The 22,850-nt window shown below is 49.5% G+C and overlaps 1 protein-coding gene across 2 annotated transcripts in view; it reads left to right on the forward strand.

The window, feature by feature from the left end:
- Nucleotides 1-18,648: 18,648 nt before the first annotated feature.
- EIF4ENIF1 (eukaryotic translation initiation factor 4E nuclear import factor 1) overlaps nt 18,649-22,850 on the forward strand; it is a 72,780-nt gene continuing 68,578 nt past the window's right edge. For both annotated transcript variants that reach the window (XM_069757779.1, XM_069757789.1), the window contains exons 1-2: nt 18,649-18,828; nt 20,055-20,173. In XM_069757779.1, the coding sequence (XP_069613880.1) occupies nt 20,084-20,173 (90 nt within the window). In that variant the 5' untranslated portion in view covers nt 18,649-18,828; nt 20,055-20,083. The remainder of the gene's footprint in view (nt 18,829-20,054; nt 20,174-22,850) is intronic.

Consider the following 22,850-nt stretch of genomic DNA (forward strand, 5'->3'; position numbering starts at 1 on the left):
GCGGGATTTTTCTTTGTCAAGAAGAAGGACGGTTCGCTTCGACCCTCCATAGACTATAGAGGTTTAAACAACATCACGGTCAAGAACAAGTATCCTCTACCTCTCATCCCTGAGCTCTTCGATCGACTTAGAGGAGCGCGAATTTTTACTAAGTTGGATCTCCGGGGAGCATACAACCTAGTTCGTATTTGTGCCGGCGATGAATGGAAGACCGCTTTCAACCCCCGAGACGGCCATTATGAATACCTGGTCATGCCGTTCGGCCTCTGGAACGCTCCAGCGGTCTTCCAGGAGTTCGTTAACGATATTTTCCGTGATCTTCTCTACTCCTGTGTTGTGGTGTATTTGGACGACATACTGGTTTTTTTCAGTGGATTTGCCATCCCACAGAAGAAGTGTTCGTTTGGTTTTGCAACGATTGAGGGAGAATCGTCTTTATGCGAAGTATGAGAAGTGTATCTTCGAACAAACCTCGCTACCCTTTCTTGGTTACATTATCTCGGATTCCGGTCTCAAGATGGACCCTGAGAAAGTGAATGCCATTCTCAATTGGCCACGTCCCTATGGAATAAAGGCTATCCAACGGTTCCTGGGATTCGCCAATTACTATAGGCAGTTCATATCCCATTTCTCTTCAGTAATTCAGCCTCTTTCTGCTCTCACCCACAAGGGTTCCAACCCGAAGACTTGGACTCCGGAGGCCGAGAATGCCTTTGTGCTCCTGAAGCAGTCTTTTTCGTCCGCTCCTGTATTGCACCATCCTGAAGTCAACAAGCCATTCGTTCTCGAGGTGGATGCCTCCTCCACGGGAGCAGGAGCGGTGCTCTCCCAAAGATCCTCTACCGGTCGACTGGTTCCTTGCGGATTCTTCTCTAAAACGTTTTCTGCCTCGGAACGCAATTATACCATCGGAGACCGTGAACTGTTGGCCATCAAGTTGACCCTGGAGGAGTGGAGGCACCTTCTTGAAGGAGCAGTTCATCCTTTCGTAATTTTCTCTGACCACAAGAATTTGGCCTATCTTCAAACCGCACAAAGACTTAATCCACGACAAGCTCGATGGTCTTTGTTCTTTGCTCGCTTCGATTTCGAGCTTCGCTTTCGGCCAGGTGACAAAAATATCAAGGCTGACGCACTTTCTAGGCTTTCACAGCCCGAGGAGGTCGACGAAGAACCAGCTCACATTCTGGATCCCTGCAAAGTTGTCACGGTGGCTCCAGTTCGCATGATCCATCCTCCTCCGGGTAAGACCTTTGTGGCCGAGGGGGACAGAGAGAGAGTGCTTCACTGGGGACATTCCTCGAAGTTAGCAGGCCATGCTGGGATAAAGAAGACCCACCTTCTCATAACCCGCTACTACTGGTGGCCTGCATTACGTCAAGACATCGAAAAGTTTGTTGCCTCTTGTTCTTCCTGTGCTAAAAATAAAGTGCCTAGACGATCTCCTTGCGGAGGACTGCTTCCTCTTCCCGTCCCTTCTAGTCCGTGGCATATAGCCATGGACTTCATCACCGATTTACCGAACTCCTCTGGTTGTACGGTTATCCTTACGGTGGTGGACCGGTTTTCCAAGATGGCTAATTTTATTCCTCTGCCTGGTCTACCTTCGGCCCCAGAGTTGGCGAAGATCTTTATTTCGAAAATCTTCAAACTTCATGGTTTTCCTCAAAACATCGTGTCCGACAGAGGAGTTCAATTTACGTCTCATTTTTGGAGGACATTATGCAAACTTTTAAAGGTGACTTTAGACTTTTCTTCGGCCTACCATCCTCAAACTAATGGACAAGCAGAGCGAATGAATCAGATTGTGGCTGCCTATCTACGACACTTTTCTAACATCCACCAAGATGATTGGGTTAGTCTTCTGCCCTGGGCTGAGTTTGCATATAATAATCACTCCCATGAATCCTCTGCAAAGTCTCCTTTCTTCATCGTGTTTGGTCGACATCCGAATATGCCTCTCCCAGTTTCCTCAACGTCTGCAGTGCCTGCTGCCGATACTGTAATTTCGGACTTTTCTTCTATATGGGGAGAGGTTAAAGAAGCGCTTGATATGGCATCTTTAAGGATGAAGAGACATGCGGACAAGAGACGTTTAGATTCTTCTCCGTTTTCTCCCGGTGACAAGGTCTGGCTTTCTTCACGGTACATTAGACTTAAGATTCCTTCCTGTAAACTTGGTCCTCGCTACATCGGTCCTTTTGAGATTCTGAGTCGAGTCAACAATGTCGCCTACAAACTGAAGCTGCCCGCCTCGCTCCGTATTCCCAATACCTTTCATGTGTCTTTGCTCAAACCTGTTATTTTTAACCGCTTCCATCCATCTTCCGGTATCTCTCCTCAACCTGCTCCTGCCGATGGTGTTTTTGAGGTGAGGGATATTTTGGCTATGAAGAGGGTTCGAGGGAAAAAGGTTTTTTTGGTGGATTGGAAGGGTTTCGGTCCCGAGGAGAGATCTTGGGAGCCGCTGGAAAATATTAATGCACCCCGTCTTCTAAACAAATTTCTATCCAGTGTTGGGAGAGGGGATTTTAAAGAGGGGGGTACTGTTACGTCCGCCGCCGCTACTTACCATCGTCGCGCCGCTTCGGGCCGCCGGCGCGCTGTCCTGGCTTCCTTCGGTCGCTCCTCGCTTGGGTCCCGGCGCGTCGCTCCTCCGGACTCTTCTGCGGCGCCGACTTCTTCCACCGCTGTTCGTCCCCGCCGCACTGCTTCTGGGGGACGGCGCGCTCATCGTCCGCAGGCTCCGCCTCCTTCACATCCTGCTGAGGATGTTCGGCATCTGCGCCGGCGCGCAGGCTTCTATGGAGAGCGCCTGCGCTCCAGTCGGACCTCTCCTGCCTCCGGGATCCGGTAGTTTCAACCAATCCCGGTAAGACCTTCAGTATTTCAGGCCACCTCCCCTGCATGGTGGTGCCTGAGTGTCATTAGCTTCTTGCCTTTGACTCTGGCCCCTTCTGGTCTTGTGTCCTTGCTTGTTCAGCATCTTTCGCCTGCCTTTCGCCTGTGTTCCTTTACTTACCCGTCATCTCTCCCGTTTCTCTTTTCAGTTTCGCCTCTGTCTCCTGTTCATTCCCAGTACAGCTTGTTTTCCGGTATCCGTGTCGTCCATTGTGCTCCAGTCCTCCTGCCTCCGTGGTTCCCGCTCCTGAGCTCCGTTTTTTGTTTTCCTTTTTTGTTTCTTCCTGAGCCGTCCCTTCTGGTATCTGCTACTGTGGTTGGGTCTTCCTCGGGCCTGCTCCAGCCAGTCCCTGTATAGGGGTTGGTTAACACCTGGTCAGCTCGCCCGGAGATAGTACCTTGCCACGGTCCAGAGGGTCCACTCTCGCTTTCTGCTCTGACAGCATAACAGCCTGGAAGAAAATGGCCGCTCCATACTCCCCGCAGTCACTGCCCGCCGCCTGCATACTCCCCTCCAGTCACTGCTAAGCGCTAACACATGGTTAATGCCGGCGGTAACGGACCGCGTTATGCCGCGGGTAACGCACTCCGTTACCACCGCTATTAACTCTGTGTGTCCCCAACTTTTTACTATTGATGCTGCCTATGCGGCGTCAATAGTAAAAAATGTAATGTTAAAAATAATTTACAAAAAACCTGCTATACTCACCCTCCGTTGTCCGCAGAGCCGGCCGGCCGGTAGCGAGACCGCTAAGTCATCTGGGTAATTTCGCAATGCATCCTGGGAACGGAAGATGGCGGCAGCTGCGCGCCTATCGCCGGAGCTCCGCTGGACCCCACGAGGTGAGTATATAACTTTTTTTAATTTTACTTATTTTTTTTTTTAACAGGAATATGGTGTCCACACTGCTGTATACTACGTGGGCTGTTACATACCGCTTGGCTCTGTGCTTTATACTACATAGGCAGTGTTATATACTATGTGGGCTGTGTGATATACTCCGTGGTCTGTGCTATATATTACGTGGCCACTGTTATATACTGCGTGGGCTCTGCTATATACTACGTGACTGGGCAATATACTACGTGGCTCTGTGCTGTATACTACGTGACAGGGCAATATACTACGTGGCTGCGCAATATACTACGTGGCTGGGCAATATACTACGTGGCTCTGTGTTGTATACTACGTAGCTGGGCAATATACTACGTAGCTGGGCAATATACTACATGACTGGGCAATATACTACGTGGCTGGGCAATATACTACGTGGCTCTGTGCTGTATACTATGTGGCTCTGTGCTGTATACTACGTGGCTCTGTGCTGTATACTACGTGGCTGGGCAATATACTATGTGGTTCTGTGCTGTATGCTACATGGCTGGGCAATATACTACGTGGTTCTGTGCTGTATACTACATGGCTCTGTGCTGTATACTACGTGGCTCTGTGCTGTATACTACGTGGCTCTGTGCTGTATACTACGTGGCTGGGCAATATACTACGTGGCTGGGCAATATACTACGTGGCTGGGCAACATACTACGTGGCTCTGCGCTGTATACTACGTGGCTGGGCAATATACTATGTGGCACTGTGCTGTATGCTACGTGGCTGGGCAATATACTACGTGGCTCTGTGCTGTATACTACATGGCTCTGTGCTGTATACTACGTGGCTCTGTGCTGTATACTACGTGGCTCTGTGCTGTATACTACGTGGCTGGGAAATATACTACGTGGCTGGGCAATATACTACGTGGCTGGGCAATATACTACGTGGCTGGGCAATATACTACGTGGCTCTGTGCTGTATACTACGTCGCTGTGCAATATACTACGTCGCTGGGCAATATACTACGTGGCTGGGCAATATACTACGTGGGCTGGGCAATATCCTACGTGGCTGGGCAATATACTACGTGACTGGGCAATATACTACGTGGCTGGGCAATATACTACGTGACTGGGCAATATACTACGTGGCTGGGCAATATACTACATAGCTGGGCAATATACTACGTGACTGGGCAATATACTACGTGGCTGAGCAATATACTACGTAGCTGGGCAATATACTAAGTGACAGGGCAATATACTACGTGGGCATGCATATTCTAGAATACCTGATGCGTTAGAATCGGGCCACCATCTAGTACTGTATAATGGTCACACAGTGCTCTATACTGTATAATGGCCACACATGATGCTCCATCCATACTGTATAATGGCCACACATGATGCTAAATACTGTATAATGGCCACACATGATGCTCAATACTGTATAATGGCCACACAGTGCACCATACTGTATAATGACCACACAGTGCTCCATACTGTATAATGACCACACAGTGCTCTATACTGTATAATGGCCACACATGATGCTCCATACTGTATAATGGCCACACAGTGCTCTATACTGTATAATGGCCACACATGATGCTCAATACTGTATAATGGCCACACATGATGCTCAGTACTGTATAATGGCCACACAGTGCTCTATACTGTATAATGGCCACACATGATGCTCCATACTGTATGATGACCCCACATGATGCTCAATACTGTATAATGACCCCACATGATGCTCCATACTGTATAATGGCCACACATGATGCTCTATACTGTATAATGCCCCCTCCCATCTTGTATGCATGGCTCATCTCCCCCCTCCCATCTTGTATTAATTGATCATCCCCGCTCCTGTATGCATGGCTCATCTCTCCCCTCCCATCCTGTGTACATGGCTCATCTCACCCACCCCCATCCTGTAGGCATGGCTCATCTCCCCCCTCCCATCCTGTGTGCATGGCTCATCTCACCACCCCCTCCCATCCTGTGTGCATGGCTCATCTCACCCCCCCCCCCTCCTCTCATCCTGTATGCATGGCTCATCTCACCCCCCCCCCCTCTCATCCTGTATGCATGGCTCATCTCACCCCCCCTCCTCACATCCTGTATGCATGACTCATCTCACCTCCCTCCCATCTTGTATGCATGGCTCATCTCCCCCCTATCCTGTATGCATGGCTCATCTCACCCCCCCCCCTCCCATCCTGTATGCATGGCTTATCTCAGCCCCCCTCCCATCCTGTATGCATGGCTCATCTCAGCCCCCCTCCCATCCTGTATGCATGGCTCATCTCCCCCTCCCTGTATGCATGGGTGGCTCATCTTCCCCTCCCTTTAAGCATGGGTGGCTCATCCCCCCCTCCCTGTATGCGTGGCTCATCTCCCCCCCTGTATGCATGGGTGGCTCTTCTCCCCCCCCTCCCTGTATGCGTGGTTCATCTCCCTCCCTGTATGCATGGGTGGCTCTTCTCCCCCCCCTCCCTGTATGCGTGGCTCATCTCCCCCTCCCTGTATGCATGGGTGGCTCTGGCCCATCTCCCGCCCCCTCCCTGTATGCATGGCTTATCGGCTCCCATTTTGCATGGCTCATCTCTCCCCCCTGGCCCCCTCCATGCATGGCTCATCGGCTCCCCGCCACTTCCATCTTGTATGGCTCATCTCACCTCTCCCCCCTGGCCCCCTCCATGCATGGCTCATCGGCTCGGCTCCCCGCCGCTCCTATCTTGCATCATGGCTCATCTCTCCCCCCAGCCCACTCCATGCATGGCTCAACGGCTCGATTCCCCGCCGCTCCCATCTTGTATGGCTCGGCTCCCCATCCTCCTTCTTCCTCATTCCTCCCCCTGTCCTCCCTGGCTGGCTGTCATACTCACCTTTTCCACACCGCGCAGAACGGAATCCTCCAGCTCCACCTCTGTCCCGAATCTCGGCGCAGCACCTTCTGCCTGCGTGAGCGGTCACGTGGTACCGCTCATTAAGGTCATGAATATGTGTCCATATTCATCACCTTAATGAGCGGTACCACGTGACCGCTCACACAGGACGAGCTGCAGTCACTAAGACCAGACCCAGGCATCGCTGGTGTAGGTGAGTATGAATTACTAGATGGTGGCCCGATTCTAACGTATCGGGTATTCTAGAATATGTAGGTAGTATATAGCACAGGCTATGCAATATGTTGCACAGTGACGTAGTACATGACACAACCGACGTAGTATATAATAGAGCTACGTAGTATGTAACAGCGTACGTAGTATATAGCAGAGCTACGTAGTATATAACACAGCCACGTAGTATATAACATAACCACGTAGTGTATTGCACAGCTGCGTAGTGTATTTCACAGGTACGTAGTATATTGGTCAGCCACGTAGTATATAGCAGAGCCACGTAGTATATTGGACAGTCACGTTGTATATTGCACAATCACGTTGTATATTGCCCAGCTACATAGTCTATAGCACAGAGATGTAGTATATAACAGAGCCCACGCAGTATGTAACAGAGCCCAAGTAGTATATAGCAATGTGGGCACCATATGCGTGGTTAAAAAAGACTTAAAATAAAAAATAAACATATACTCACCTTCCGAAGGCCCCTTGTAGTCCTGGCGCCTGTGTGCGGTGCACGCGGCAGCTTCCGCTCCCAGGGTTGGTATGAGCGCAGGACCTGTGATGATGTCGCGGTCACATGACCGTGACGTCATGGCAGGTCCTTCTCGCATAGCATCCTTGGCACCGGAACCTGCCGCTTGCACTGCCGAGGACAGCACGCGACCTCGGAGCGTGAGAATAACCTTTTCTTTTTATTATTATTTGTAACATTAGATCTTTTTACTATTGATGCTGCATACGCAGCATCAATAGTAAAAAGTTGGTCACACAGGGTTAATAGCTGCGTTAATGGAGTGTGTTACACCGCGGCATACCGCAGTCCGTTAATGCTGCCATTAACCCTGTGTGAGGGCTGACTGGAGGGGAGTATGGAGCGGGCACTGACTGCGAGAAGGAAGGAGCGGCCATTTTGCAGCCGGACTGCGCCCGTCGCTGATTGGTCGTGGCAATTGTCGTGGGCGTTTTGCCACGACCAATCAGCGACTTGGATTTCCATGACAGAGGCTGCGACCAATGAATTTCCGTGACAGGCAGACAGACAGACGGAAGTGACCCTTAGACAATTATATAGTAGATACTGTATGATGTCTTCAAGGAGGCAAGCGGGCGGGCGGGCGCGCGAGGGCGGGTTTAAGGTGACCCCGACTGGACTTTATAAAAAAAAAACTTGCTCAGGTGCCGCCCCCACCCTGGATCCTGCCGCCCTAGGCACGTGCCCTCAAGTGCCTAGTGGCAAATACGGCCCTGGTTATGTGAACATAGTCTATCTGATTCTCATCATTGTTTGGTCAGAGATTTATTCTTGGCTTCCTGTATCAAACTGTGAAAACAGATCTCACTAGTATGCAACTAGGATGCCATCCATGTGCTTCGCAAGGTTTTCAAGGACTGATAGAACTGTATAGGCGATTTTGATTTTTGACTCTTTCTGAGGAAAAAAATTGGACATCTGAGCAGCTCACAGAGACAATCGGTCGTGTGAAAGGGGCTCGTTCAGATGAGCATATAATCGCCCCCTATATTGTCTGGATGTGAAACTGATAACATATATACAGCAAACTAACCAATGCAAATCAATGTTGGTTGTTGTGATGGTCTAGGTGTAAAAAATGGCAGCATGCACTACTTTAACCCCTTCACCCCAAAGCCTGTTTTCAACTTCCTGACCAGGCCATTTTTTTAAATTCTGACCACTGTCACTTTATGAGGTCATATCTCTGAAACACTTCAACGAATCCTGGTGATTCTGAGATTGTTTTCTTGTGACATATTGTACTTTATGGTAGTCGTAAAATTTCTTCGATATGACTTGAGTTTACTTGTGAACAAAAAAAAATGGAAATTTGGCGAAAATTTTGCAATTTTTAAACCTTTAGTTTTTATGACCTTAAATTAAAGAGTCATATCATACAAAATAGTTAATAAATAACATTACCCACATGTCTGCTTTACATTAGCACAATTTTGGAAACATAATTTTTTTTTGTTAGGAAGTTATAAGGGTTAAAAGTTGACCAGCAATTTCTCATTTTTACAACAAAATTTGCAAAACCATTTTTTTTAGGGACCACATCACACTTGAAGTGACTTTGAGGGGCCTATATGACAGAGAATGCCCAAAAGTAACACCATTCTAAAAACTGCACCTCTCAGGCTATGTGCACACGCTGCGGATTAGGCTTAGGAATTTCTGGTGCGGATTCTGCCTCTCCTGGCAGAAAATGCACCTGCGGATTTGTCGAGTTTTTTGTGCGGTTTCGCAGCGTTTTTTGTGCGTTTTTGCTGCGGTTTTCTTGCGGATTTGCTGCGTGTTTTACCCTTGCGGTTTTCTATAATGGAATGGGTACAAAAACGCTGCAGATTCACAAAAAAGAAGTGACATGCTACTTCTTTTAAACCGCAGCGTTTCCGCAGCGGATTTTCCGCAAAGTGTGCACAGCATTATTTTTTTCTCATTGATTTACATTGTACTGTAAATCAATTGCGGATCTGCAGCGTTTCTGCACTGCAAAAAATGCTGCGGATCCGCAGAGAATCTGCAATGTGTTCACATACCCTCAAGGTACTCAAAACCACATTCAATAAGTTTATTAACCCTTCAGGTGCTTCACAGGAATTTTTGGAATGTTTAAAAAAATTTGAACATTTAACTTTTTTTCACAAAATTTTTACTTTAGATCCAATTTGTTTTTTTTTTATCCAAGGTAAGGGCTCTTTTCCATTTGCGAGAAACACGTCCGTGTCTCGCATGAGAAAACCAAGCTCTGGCGCCGGCACTCCAGAGCGGAGCGTGCGGCCGCATAGCAACACATGGAGCTGCACGCTCCGCTCCCAAGTGCCAGCACCAGAGCTTGGTTTTCACATGCGAGACACGGACGTGTTTCTCGCAAATGGAAAAGAGCCCTTACAGGAGAAATTGGACCACAAAAGTCGTTGTACAATTTGTCTTGAGTACGCTGATACCCCATATGTGGGGGTAAACTTTTCAATGCAAAATTTGCTGGAATTGAGATCGGACACCATGTCGCGTTTGGAGAGCACCTGATGTTCCTAAACAGTGGAAACCCCCCACAAGTGACACCATTTTGGAAAGTAGACCGCCTAAGGAACTAATCTAGATGTGTGGTGAGCGCTTTGAACCCCCAAGTGCTTCACAGAAGTTTATAATGTAGAGCCATAAAAAAAAATCATATTTTTTTCACAAAAATTATATTTTCGCCCCAAATTTTTTATTTTCCCAAGGGTAACAGGAGAAATTGGACCCCAGATGTTGTTGTGCAATTTGTCCTGAGTACACTGATACCCCATATGTGGGGGTAAACTACTGTTTGAGAGCATGGCAGAGCTCGGAAGGGAAGAGCGCCGTTTGACTTTTCAATGCAAAATTGGCTGGAATTGAGATCGGACACCATGTCGCGTTTGGAGAGCCCCTGATGTGCCTAATCAGTGGAAACCCCCCAATTCTACCTCCAACCCTAACCTCAACGCACCCCTAAACCTAATCCCAACCATAACCCTAACCACACCCCTAACCCAAACACACCCCTAACCCTAATCCCAACCATAACTCTGACCACACCCCTAACCCTGACACACCCCTAACCCTAATCCCAAACCTAATCTCAACCCTAACCATAACCCTAACCACACCCCTAACCCTGACACACCCCTAACCCTAATCCCAACCCTAACCCCAACCATAAACATAATCCAAACCCTAACCCTAACTTTAGCCCCAACCCTAACTTTAGCCCCAACCCTAACCCTAACTTTAGCCCTAACCCTAACTTTAGCCCCAACCCTAACACTAACTTTAGCCCTAACCCTAACTTTAGCCCCAACCCTAGCCCTAACTTTAGCCCCAACCCTAACCCTAACTTTAATCCTAACCCTAACGTTAGCCCCATCCCTAACCCTAATGGGTAGATGAAAATAAATACATTTTTTTAATTTTATTATTTTTCCCTAACTAAGGGGGTGATAAAGGGGGGTTTGATTTACCATTTATAGCGAGTTTTTATAGCGGGTTTTTATGTTTGGCAGCTTTCTCAAGGTAAGAGACGCTTTTTATTGCAAAAAATAGTTTTTGCATCACCACATTTTGAGAGCTATAATTTATCCATATTTTGACCCACAGAGTCATGTGAGATCTTGTATTTTGCAGGACAAGTTGACGTTTTTATTGGTACCATTTTTGGGCACATTACTTTTTTTATCGCTTTTTATTGCGATTTTTGGGAGGCAGAATGAACAAAAACCAGCAATCCCTGAATTTCTTTTAAGAGGGCGTTTATACCGTTCCGCGTGTTTTTTTTTTGCAGGACAAGATGATGTTTTCAGCGGTACCATGTTTATTTATATCTGTCTTTTTTATCACATTCTATTGCACTTTTTGTTCAGCAGTATGATGATAAAGCATTGTTTTTTGCTTCGTTTTTTATTTTTTTGCGGTGTTCACTGAAGGGGTTAATTAGTGGGATAGTTCTATAAATCGGGTCGTTACGGACGTGGTGATACAAAATATGTGTACTTTTATTGTTTTTTTTATTTACATAAATAAATGGATTTATTGGAAAATATTTTTTTTTTACTTTATAACATTGTCCCAGGTTAGGACATCACTATATTACATCAGATCGCTGATCTGACACTTTGCATAGCACTGTGTCAGATCAGCGATCTGACAGGCAGTGCAGGAGGCTTTGCGGCGCCTGTTCTCAGCAGGCGCCGGGAAGCTACCTCACTTCAGGACCCGGAAGGAGCCCCGCAGCCATTTTGGATCCAGGGACTCCATGGAGACCACCGGATCAACGTGATCGCATCTCATTGTTCCGGTGGGAGAGCGCAGGGAGCCCCCGTCCCTGCCCCTCGATGTCGCTGTCACTACTGACAGCGGCATCAGAGGGGTTAAATGCACACAGTGAGACCGCCCGATCGTGCCGCCGTACTAGTACTGCGGTTTGCGGGAACGCAGTTCCCGCAGAGCAGTACTAGTACGGCGCCTGTCGGGAAGGGGTTAATCCGTATTCCGGATCAGACTCGCCCATTATACGTCAATAGGAGAGTAAAAGAAAACAATCACATATGGGTCAACATCTGCATGTCATGTCATGCGTTCTCTATGGATTCATTACAATTATTAATGGGAATCTGTTACCAGGTTTTTGCCACCTAACCTGAGAGCCGCATAAGGTAAAGACAGAGACCCTGATTGCAGCGATGTGTCACTTGCTGGGATGAAAATTGGTTTTGTAATTTGCCTGACATCTGCCAGGAGTTTGTATGTACTCCTCGTGTTTCCCTGGGTTTACTCCGGGTTCTCCGGTTTCCTTCCAGACTCCAAAGACATACTGGTAGGGAATCTAGCCTCAATAGGGACAGCGATGATGTCTGTAAAGCACTGTGGAATTAATTGTACAGTAGAAGCAAGTAAATAAATATGCTCGTCTGAACCCAGCTGGGGTGAAATTTCCTCTTTTTTTTACATAAATTTATTTTGGAAAACTGCTCCCCCAGCACTGACTGACAGCCAACCCTATTGCTGAGCTGGATGTCAGTGAGTGTTGGGGTCCGGTTAAAGCCACAGCTCACCCACAGCCCACAGAGTGGTGACTGAAACCGTGCGGGCATCACCTCTGTGAGTGGAAGCTGAATGCTGCTGGAAGAATAAAGTTCATTTCCTCCTGGCAGAGGGGCTCTCAGTGCCGATGCCGCAGTGTCAGAACGCTATTATCCTGCAGATTGACCTGATGTCTGCAGGTTATCAGCGTTATTTTACGTGCCAGGTTCCCTTTAAATCGACGATGCACTCTGCCACTGAGAAATGCCTATGCACTTGTCCTGTACAGTCAATCTACCTGGAGACCTCCGTTTTCCTCCCACTGCCACCAGTCCTCTAGCATCCGAGATAACTGCCACAATGGCAAGTATGAACCACACCTGCACTGCCTTACCTGTGCCGTGGAGACATGGTTCAGACATACAAACAGACCCCCGTGCCATCTCAGATGCAGAGCTGGGCCGCCGGTCTCTGAGGATGAGGGATGCAAATAAAGGCTGATAATCCCGCACCACGGGTGAGTTTACGCAGCGTTAAATAGCAGCACAGTGGGCATGGTTTTTCTAGAAATCCCATCCACTGTGCTTCTATTGTAGAACACAACGGTTTAGATGCAGGGCAGGGAAGCTATGCCCAAAACACTGCTATTCCGGATCGTGGGCATGCAGCCATATCGTGTGACTATTTTAGTCCCGCAAATAAAATCACCAAGTTACAGACAAGTCGCCTATGGTTTGCACTGAAGCATATGGCATGTGCATCACTTATTAATAATATAATCTTTATTTATATAGCACAAACATATTCCGCAGCACTTTACAATTCAGATGTTGATATACAACAGTCATAAGTAACAACGTTAACGACAATACAATAATTAAAGCAAAGATAATGACGACCCTGCTCGTAAGAGATTACAATCTACAATGAGGTGGGGGAGACACAAAGTGCAGCTGTGTATTTACAGTGATCGTCCAGCCATCTTATGGGAATGGGCATAGATAAAGGCTGCTGCATTAAGATCAGCACTAGCCACCTCTACAGGGTGATGAGCCACTGACACAGGCTGGAGATGTGTGACCACCACCGGAGGGATGACGATCAGCACTAGCCACCTCTACAGGGTGATGAGCCACTGACACAGGCTGGACATGTGTGACCACCACCGGAGGATGACGATCAGCACTAGCCACCACTACAGGGTGATCAGCCAGTGACACAGGCTGGACATGTGTGACCACCACCGGAGGATGACGATCAGCACTAGCCACCACTACAGGGTGATCAGCCACTGACACAGGCTGGACATGTGTGACCACCACCGGAGGGATGACGATCAGCACTAGCCACCTCTACAGGGTGATGAGCCACTGACACAGGCTGGACATGTGTGACCACCACCGGAGGATGACGATCAGCACTAGCCACCACTACAGGGTGATGAGCCACTGACACAGGCTGGACATGTGTGACCACCACCGGTGGGATGACGATCAGCACTAGCCACTACTACAGGGTGATCAGCAACTAACACAGGCTGGACATGTGTGACCACCGCCGGAGGGATGACGATCAGCACTAGCCACCACTACAGAGTGATCAGCCACTGACACAGGCTGTAGAAAGGCCACGGAGACACCATCACGTGTTTCTCAACACAAGCAATAAATAGCCAGGTCTTTCACCAGGAAGGAACAGCCACGGGAAGGGCAGCATCCAAAAAAGGAAAACCACCTATGCCAAAACATGGTATCCATGCACAGACAGCTGTTTCGGGGTATTTGCCCCTCATCAGTGTGGAGTAGGAAACTGGCTATTAGGAGCAGTGCCTGGTACAAGGACTATAAACAAAAGGATGAATGACCTCGGGGAGATCAAAACATCCAACACCGCGGAGACACCATCACAGGCTGGACATGTGTGACCACCACCGGAGGGATGACAATCAGCACTAGCCACCACTACAGGGTGATCAGCCACTGACACAGGCTGGACATGTGTGACCACCACCGGAGGGATGATGATCAGCACTAGCTACCACTACAGGGTGATCAGCCACTGACACAGGCTGGACATGTGTGACCACCACCGGAGGGATGACGATCAGCAGTAGCCACCACTACAGGGTGATGAGCCACTGACACAGGCTGTACATGTGTGACCACCACAGGAGGATGACGATCAGCACTAGCCACCACTACAGGATGATCAGCCACTGACACAGGCTGGACATGTGTGACCACCGCCGGAGGGATGACGATCAGCACTAGCCACCTCTACAGGGTGATGAGCCACTGACACAGGCTGGAGATGTGTGACCACCACCGGAGGGATGATGATCAGCACTAGCCACCTCTACAGGGTGATGAGCCACTGACACAGGCTGGACATGTGTGACCACCACCGGTGGGATGACGATCAGCACTAGCCACTACTACAGGGTGATCAGCAACTAACACAGGCTGGACATGTGTGACCACCGCCGGAGGGATGACGATCAGCACTAGCCACCACTACAGAGTGATCAGAAACTGACACAGGCTGTAGAAAAGCCGCGGAGACACCATCACGTGTTTCTCAACACAAGCAATAAATAGCCAGGTCTTTCACCAGGAAGGAACAGCCACGGGAAGGGCAGCATCCAAAAAAGGAAAACCACCTATGCCAAAACATGGTATCCATGCACAGACAGCTGTTTCTGGGTATTTGCCCCTCATCAGTGTGGAGTAGGAAACTGGCTATTAGGAGCAGTGCCTGGTACAAGGACTATAAACAAAAGGATGAATGACCTCGGGGAGATCAAAACATCCAACACCGCGGAGACACCATCACAGGCTGTACATGTGTGACCACCACCGGAGGGATGACAATCAGCACTAGCCACCACTACAGAGTGATGAGCCACAGACACAGGCTGGACATGTGTGACCACCACCGGAGGATGACGATCAGCACTAGCCACCACTACAGGGTGATCAGCCACTGACACAGGCTGGACATGTGTGACCACCACCGGAGGGATGACGATCAGCACTAGCCACCACTACAGGGTGATCAGCCACTGACACAGGCTGGACATGTGTGACCACCACAGGAGGATGACGATCAGCACTAGCCACCACTATAGGGTGATCAGCCACTGACACAGGCTGGACATGTGTGACCACCACCGGAGGATGACGATCAGCACTAACCACCACTACAGGGTGATCAGCCACTGACACAGGCTCGACATGTTTGACCACCACCGGAGGGATGACGATCAGCACTAGCCACCACTACAGGGTGATCAGCCACTGACACAGACTGGACATGTGTGACCACCACCGGAGGATGACGATCAGCACTAGCCACCACTACAGGATGATCAGCCACTGACACAGGCTGGACATGTGTGACCACCACTGGAGGGATGACGATTAGCACTAGCCACAACTACAGAGTGATGAGCCACAGACACAGGCTGGACATGTGTGACCACCACTGGAGGGATGACAATCAGCACTAGCCACCACTACAGAGTGATGAGCCACAGACACAGGCTGGACATGTGTGACCACCACCGGAGGATGACGATCAGCACTAGCCACCACTACAGGGTGATCAGCCACTGACACAGGCTGGACATGTGTGACCACCACCGGAGGATGACGATCAGCACTAGCCACCACTATAGGGTGATCAGCCACTGACACAGGCTGGAGATGTGTGACCGCCTCTGGAGGGATGACGATCAGCACTAGCCACCAATACAGGGTGATCAGCCACTGACACAGGCTGGACATGTATGACCACCACCGGAGGGATGACGATCAGCACTAGCCACTACAGGGTGATGAGCCACTGACACAGGCTGGACATGTGTGACCACCACCGGAGGATGACGATCAGCACTAGCCACTACAGGGTGATCAGCCACTGACACAGGCTGGACATGTGTGACCACCACCGGAGGATGACGATCAGCACTAGCCACTATAGGGTGATCAGCCACTGACACAGGCTGGACATGTGTGACCGCCTCTGGAGGGATGACGATCAGCACTAGCCACCAATACAGGGTGATCAGCCACTGACACAGGCTGGACATGTATGACCACCACCGGAGGGATGACGATCAGCACTAGCCACTACAGGGTGATGAGCCACTGACACAGGCTGGACATGTGTGACCACCACCGGAGGATGACGATCAGCACTAGCCACTACAGGGTGATCAGCCACTGACACAGGCTGGACATGTGTGACCACCTCTGGAGGGATGACGATCAGCACTAGCCACCACTACAGAGTGATGAGCCACAGACACAGGCTGGACATGTGTGACCACCACCGGAGGGATGACGATCAGCACTAGCCACTACAGGGTGATGAGCCACTGACACAGGCTGGACATGTGTGACCACCACCGGAGGATGATGATCAGCACTAGCCACCACTACAGGGTGATCAGCCACTGACACAGGCTGGACATGTGTGACCACCACCGGAGGATGACGATCAGCACTAACCACCACTACAGGGTGATCAGCCACTGACACAGGCTCGACATGTTTGACCACCACCGGAGGGATGACGATCAGCACTAGCCACCACTACAGGGTGATCAGCCACTGACACAGACTGGACATGTGTGACCACCACCGGAGGATGACGATCAGCACTAGCCACCACTACAGGGTGATCAGCCACTGACACAGACTGGACATGTGTGACCACCACCGGAGGATGACGATCAGCACTAGCCACCACTACAGGATGATCAGCCACTGACACAGGCTGGACATGTGTGACCACCACTGGAGGGATGACAATCAGCACTAGCCACCACTACAGAGTGATGAGCCACAGACACAGGCTGGACATGTGTGACCACCACCGGAGGATGACGATCAGCACTAGCCACCACTACAGAGTGATGAGCCACAGACACAGGCTGGACATGTGTGACCACCACCGGAGGATGACGATCAGCACTAGCCACCACTACAGGGTGATCAGCCACTGACACAGGCTGGACATGTGTGACCACCACTGGAGGGATGACAATCAGCACTAGCCACTACAGGGTGATGAGCCACTGACACAGACTGGACATGTGTGACCACCACCGGAGGATGACGATCAGCACTAGCCACCACTACAGGGTGATCAGCCACTGACACAGACTGGACATGTGTGACCACCACCGGAGGATGACGATCAGCACTAGCCACCACTACAGGATGATCAGCCACTGACACAGGCTGGACATGTGTGACCACCACTGGAGGGATGACAATCAGCACTAGCCACCACTACAGAGTGATGAGCCACAGACACAGGCTGGACATGTGTGACCACCACCGGAGGATGACGATCAGCACTAGCCACCACTACAGGGTGATCAGCCACTGACACAGGCTGGACATGTGTGACCACCACTGGAGGGATGACAATCAGCACTAGCCACTACAGGGTGATGAGCCACTAACACAGGCTGGACATGTGTGACCACCACCGGAGGATGACGATCAGCACTAGCCACCACTACAGAGTGATGAGCCACAGACACAGGCTGGACATGTGTGACCACCACCGGAGGATGACGATCAGCACTAGCCACCACTACAGGGTGATCAGCCACTGACACAGGCTGGACATGTGTGACCACCACTGGAGGGATGACAATCAGCACTAGCCACTACAGGGTGATGAGCCACTAACACAGGCTGGACATGTGTGACCACCACTGGAGGGATGACAATCAGCACTAGCCACTACAGGGTGATCAGCCACTAACACAGGCTGGACATGTGTGACCACCACCGGAGGATGATGATCAGCACTAGCCACCACTACAGGGTGATCAGCCACTAACACAGGCTGGGGTTTATAGCCGAGATCACGTTCCCAGCAGTGTTACCCATTTGTTGCCACTGACAATAACTGCCAGGTCACTCGCCCGCTGATAGCCCAGTGATCACACTACTACAGAGCTGCCAGCACTGACCCACAGGGGGCGCTAAGCAATAACCACCCGTGGCCGTGCTCACATGCGCCCCAAGCTGCGGTGCTTTGCCGCACGGGGCGGACAGTGAGGCGGGGCTTTCTGGCCGCTATATAGCGCACACGCCGGCTGCGCACTCACTTTCACTTTAATCCACAACATCATCCGTGTCACGTGATCCGCGCTTTGCCACTAGTTAAGGGGTTAGGCAGTCGGTTGGCACGCCCCGTGACGTTATCTAGTGACGTTGCACGTTCGGGGTCCTCACGACGTAGGCGGCTTTCGGTGCCTGAGTTGGCCGGGAGCTGAATTTTTGCAGACCGGTGTGACGTGAAACAAGACGACAAAGAAGGCCCCGAAGCTCCCAGTAGAGAGCAGACCGGCGGAAGGAGGGGAGCCGCGGGGCCGGTACGTGCTGTGCGTGAGCGGCGGGGGGTATTAGAGGGAGGGGAGCCGGGGCTCAGTGGGGGTGTACTCAGGTGAGGGGGGGTGGGTGCCGGCGGCAGGTGCCCGGCTCTGCTCCCTATAACCGTGCGAGCTCCCGGTGCGTTCGTTAGTCCTCAGGACCGGCGCCAGGTGAGGGCTGCTGTTCCTGTGCTCGGGGAGAGTCTGGGCCCCCACACCGGCAGTGCGGTAGTCCTAGCCCTGTGTAGTGGGGAGGCCTCTGTGTACCGTCAGTGTGTGCTATTGTTCGCAGTTATCAGCCGGTCTAGTGTGCAGGAGAGCTGCTTTGTTTACTTGCAGTCCAGACATAAGCAGCAGGTGCTCGTCTGCCCACAGTAGGGCCACAGCAGGGCCACAGCAGGACCACAGCAGGGCCACAGCAGGACCACAGCAGGGCCACAGCAGGACCACAGCAGGGCGGCGCTGTCACCTGTGCGCACAGCCGGCTCTGGGTCCTCAAGTCTGCAGGGAATGAAGGCTGACTGTGAGTTTCCCGGCTGTGGACTGTTCTCTGAGGACATTACTGGTCACTGCCTGCTGGTCGGTCAGACATTGGTGGTGTATTGTAGGAATAGGTTATAGTGAGTGTGTGCTTTACTCCGTCTGCTGCTCACCAGTGTCTCATTATTGGCCAATATTGCATCAGTAGCGCAGCAGCCTATCAGTGAGGTCAGTGGCTGAGTAACTTGTCGTCATCCTGAGCTCACTGATTGGCTGCTGCTGTCTACTCGTCAGCGCTGCAAGCAGTGACACCCCAGGGGAGCAGTGGAGGTGCAGTGCTGGACAAGGAGGGGAGTAAAGAACGTTTATCAGGCGGGTGGACAATGACTTTCTGAACTGGGAACTTCATTAAATGGGTGTTTCCCTATGAGCAATCTTTAGCATAGATCACCAATATACGATTGGTGGTGATGCCAGGCGTCTGCCTCCCACCCATCAGCTGTTCTCAGCTTCAGATGTAACTTGCTCTGGATCTCCAAGAGCACGGCTTCGTTAGTGGCTGCTGTCCGGCACTGTGAATCAGGGACCTCCTTTAAGATTCCAGCCATAAGTAAAGGGGATAGTGGTATGGGGGTAACATAGCTTCAGGATTATCATATTGCTACTTTATAGTTGTGAAATAAGTTGCCTTTAGCTTGTCACATGTTGGCTGTTTATTAATGAAGAAGTTCTTTGTACTGTTTCTTCAGGTCTTCATTGGCATTTTGGGCTTGTCGGGATGGATCATAAAGAAGATTCTGACAGTAGAGATCTTTTTGCAGACATCAGGAAGGCTCCCCGATGCAAGTCTCACCACAGATACTCAAAGGTATCATGGCTGTATTGATCTAATCTTACAGTGCTAAGAAGCGTATTTTAAGGACTTATTTCTGGCGGTATAATTTACCTAGGTCATCAGTTGGCATCCATGTTCTGCAGCACCCTTAAAATCCCTCTCCCTGTAATGCCTAGATAACCTCATCAGTTCTGCTCTGTATAATCACATTTTCTTCTGAAAAAGCCTCATTTGTTTGCCTTAATAAGAGTTGATTGCATGAACCTGGGATTGTCCTGATTTGCTGGTACCTAAAAGTAGTTTTAGAAAGCTGGCCACTTTAAAACCTCCACTTGTGTTATCTTAGGTTTTTCAAGTGTACTGTTGGGGCTCATTCACTTGACGGTATCCATGAAAATACGACTACTCTCATGGCAATATTACTCAGTGGGATAGTGCAGATCTACAGACTGCATCTATGTAGAAAAAATATATATAATCTTTCATTAGTTTCTTTTTTGTAAATCAGGGGAGACTCGCTCATGTAAGTTTGTGTTTAAAAAAGAAAAAAAAAAGTTGGCTGCCATACAGGGCCACGGGTATGCCATCAGTTATTTTACAGATTTATTGTAATACTGTAACCTAAAAAAACTAAGCGGTCTTTTAAATTAACCACTGTTGTTAATAAAACCGCTATATACTGTCCGCACACGAATGAGAAGTGGGGAAAAAATAGTATGAGTTTTCTGAATGATTTCTTATATGCTCGCATGAACCTGTCCTTGGTGTTGTGCAAACGATTTGCATGATTCTTGTCCAACGGCAAAATCCAAAATCTATGACCACTGGCCAGAGTCTTGCAAACCTCTTCCTACTTGCCAGCATTCATGATGCCTCTTCTGGTTAGAAGGCATGGCGCTAAGGTCTTAGTGGGGTGTGATTGATGCTTGACACACCATGCATACTAATCAGAAGCTGCACCATGGATGTAGATAGAAGCTTTGCAGTGCTCTGGTAGCTGCTGAACCAGCTTTTGAATCTTTTTGGTCCACTCTATTTACCGTATTTTTCGGACTATAAGACGCACCGGACTATAAGGCGCACCCAGGTTTTAGAGGTGGAAAATAGGGAAAAAAATATTTGAAGCCAAAAAAGTGGTAAAATATCTAATAACATACTATTATATGTGGTTATGTGGTGTTATTATATATAATAGTATGTTATTATGTTGGAAGCTGCGGGACCAGTATGCTGTCTGTGAAGTACTATATGAAGATGCTGGAGGGTGACTATAAGAATGGGGGCACAGGGCTTGAAAGCACCACTCCAGCACTGCAAAATAACACTGGAGTGCTGCTTTAAATTCCCATGGAAGAACTATAACTCCCAGCATGTCCTGCAGATCCTATGACCTGCTGGGAGTTATAGTTCACCAAAGGAGTGGCAGAGTGCTTTGTGTTTGTAAAGACTAACCTCTTAATTGTGGCAGCCAGCCATGCACGCCGTGGTGAGGTAAAAAGCTTGAGAATCCCATGACCGCACACACAGAGCCTTCCCTCTTGTTGCCTTTCCAGCACAGATGTGACAGCACAGGTTATAAGAGGAAGCCAGCAGATTCTAGTGGGGATTCTGAAGGACCTGTGATGTCAAGACGAGGGAGGGCTCTGAGCTGCCATGTGATGCTCCAGCCCGCCCACTTCTGACATCACACAGGTCCTCCTTGTGCACAGCAGTCCAGCCCAGGCAAGTATGCAGTGATCTCATCTTCTCTCCCCTGCTGCTGCCTCCTCCTCCCCCGGACACACAGATCTCCCCAGCTGCTGCAGGAATCCAGCGCTGGGGAAACCATGTGTGTCCCTGCAAATTGAGTTTTCATTTGCTGCTCCTGGCTACCTGCTCAGCTGATAGGTGGGCAGGGAAGCAGCTAATGAATATTCACTGCACTTAATCATCGGGACCATGTGGTGCTGATTCAGGGCAGTGGGGGACATTTTTCTGCCTCCTGAAGTGGGTTAACAGTGCAATCCCACTTGCTGCTGCCCTCCTCCCCACATGCTACATCCCTACCATAAGACGCTCCCAAATTTGGAGGAAAAAGTGCGTCTTATGGTCAGAAAAACACGGTACTTTTGCTCTCAAAAATGGCTTTGTATGGCTCTGTTCATATGGTAGCAAATTTCTGTTTGGTGTTTTTCATTGTCAAAAAAATGCAATTGTCTATATTGATGCTATTCAAGTTAAAGGGGTTGTTCAGCCTTTCTATGTTCATGACCTATGAAAGCAAAAGGAGTCCTCCGTATTGTATTGCTAGGGGTCCAACATGCCTACCATTATATTTTCAGTGTCAACCAAATTAGACAAGAGCCAGAACACTACTTTAAGTGTGTTTGAGCAATTGCCAAGAACTGCAGCTCTACTCCTATTCAATAGAGTTCTATGCAATGGCCACTAAACATTGTAGCATAGGAACCGTGCTATTCTAGCTCCATTGACTGTTTACATCGAACTCCCCTCCCCCCCCCCCCCCCAGTTCCAGGGCTGAAAATGTCAAGTACAAACCCAACCACTCTCTTTAAATAAAGCAAAAGCTGGGTGGACCTATTGGAGAACCATTGGCATTGTCTAGAATGTGTTTAACCCTGCTGTTCTGTTTAGATTTCACATACACTTGTAGTGTTCCCGGTCATTTTTGACCGTCCTTATAAAATAATCATTTTTAGCTAATCTAAGT

This window comes from Ranitomeya imitator, chromosome 1 (assembly GCF_032444005.1).
Source record: "Ranitomeya imitator isolate aRanImi1 chromosome 1, aRanImi1.pri, whole genome shotgun sequence".
In the NCBI taxonomy this organism is placed as follows: domain Eukaryota; kingdom Metazoa; phylum Chordata; class Amphibia; order Anura; family Dendrobatidae; genus Ranitomeya; species Ranitomeya imitator.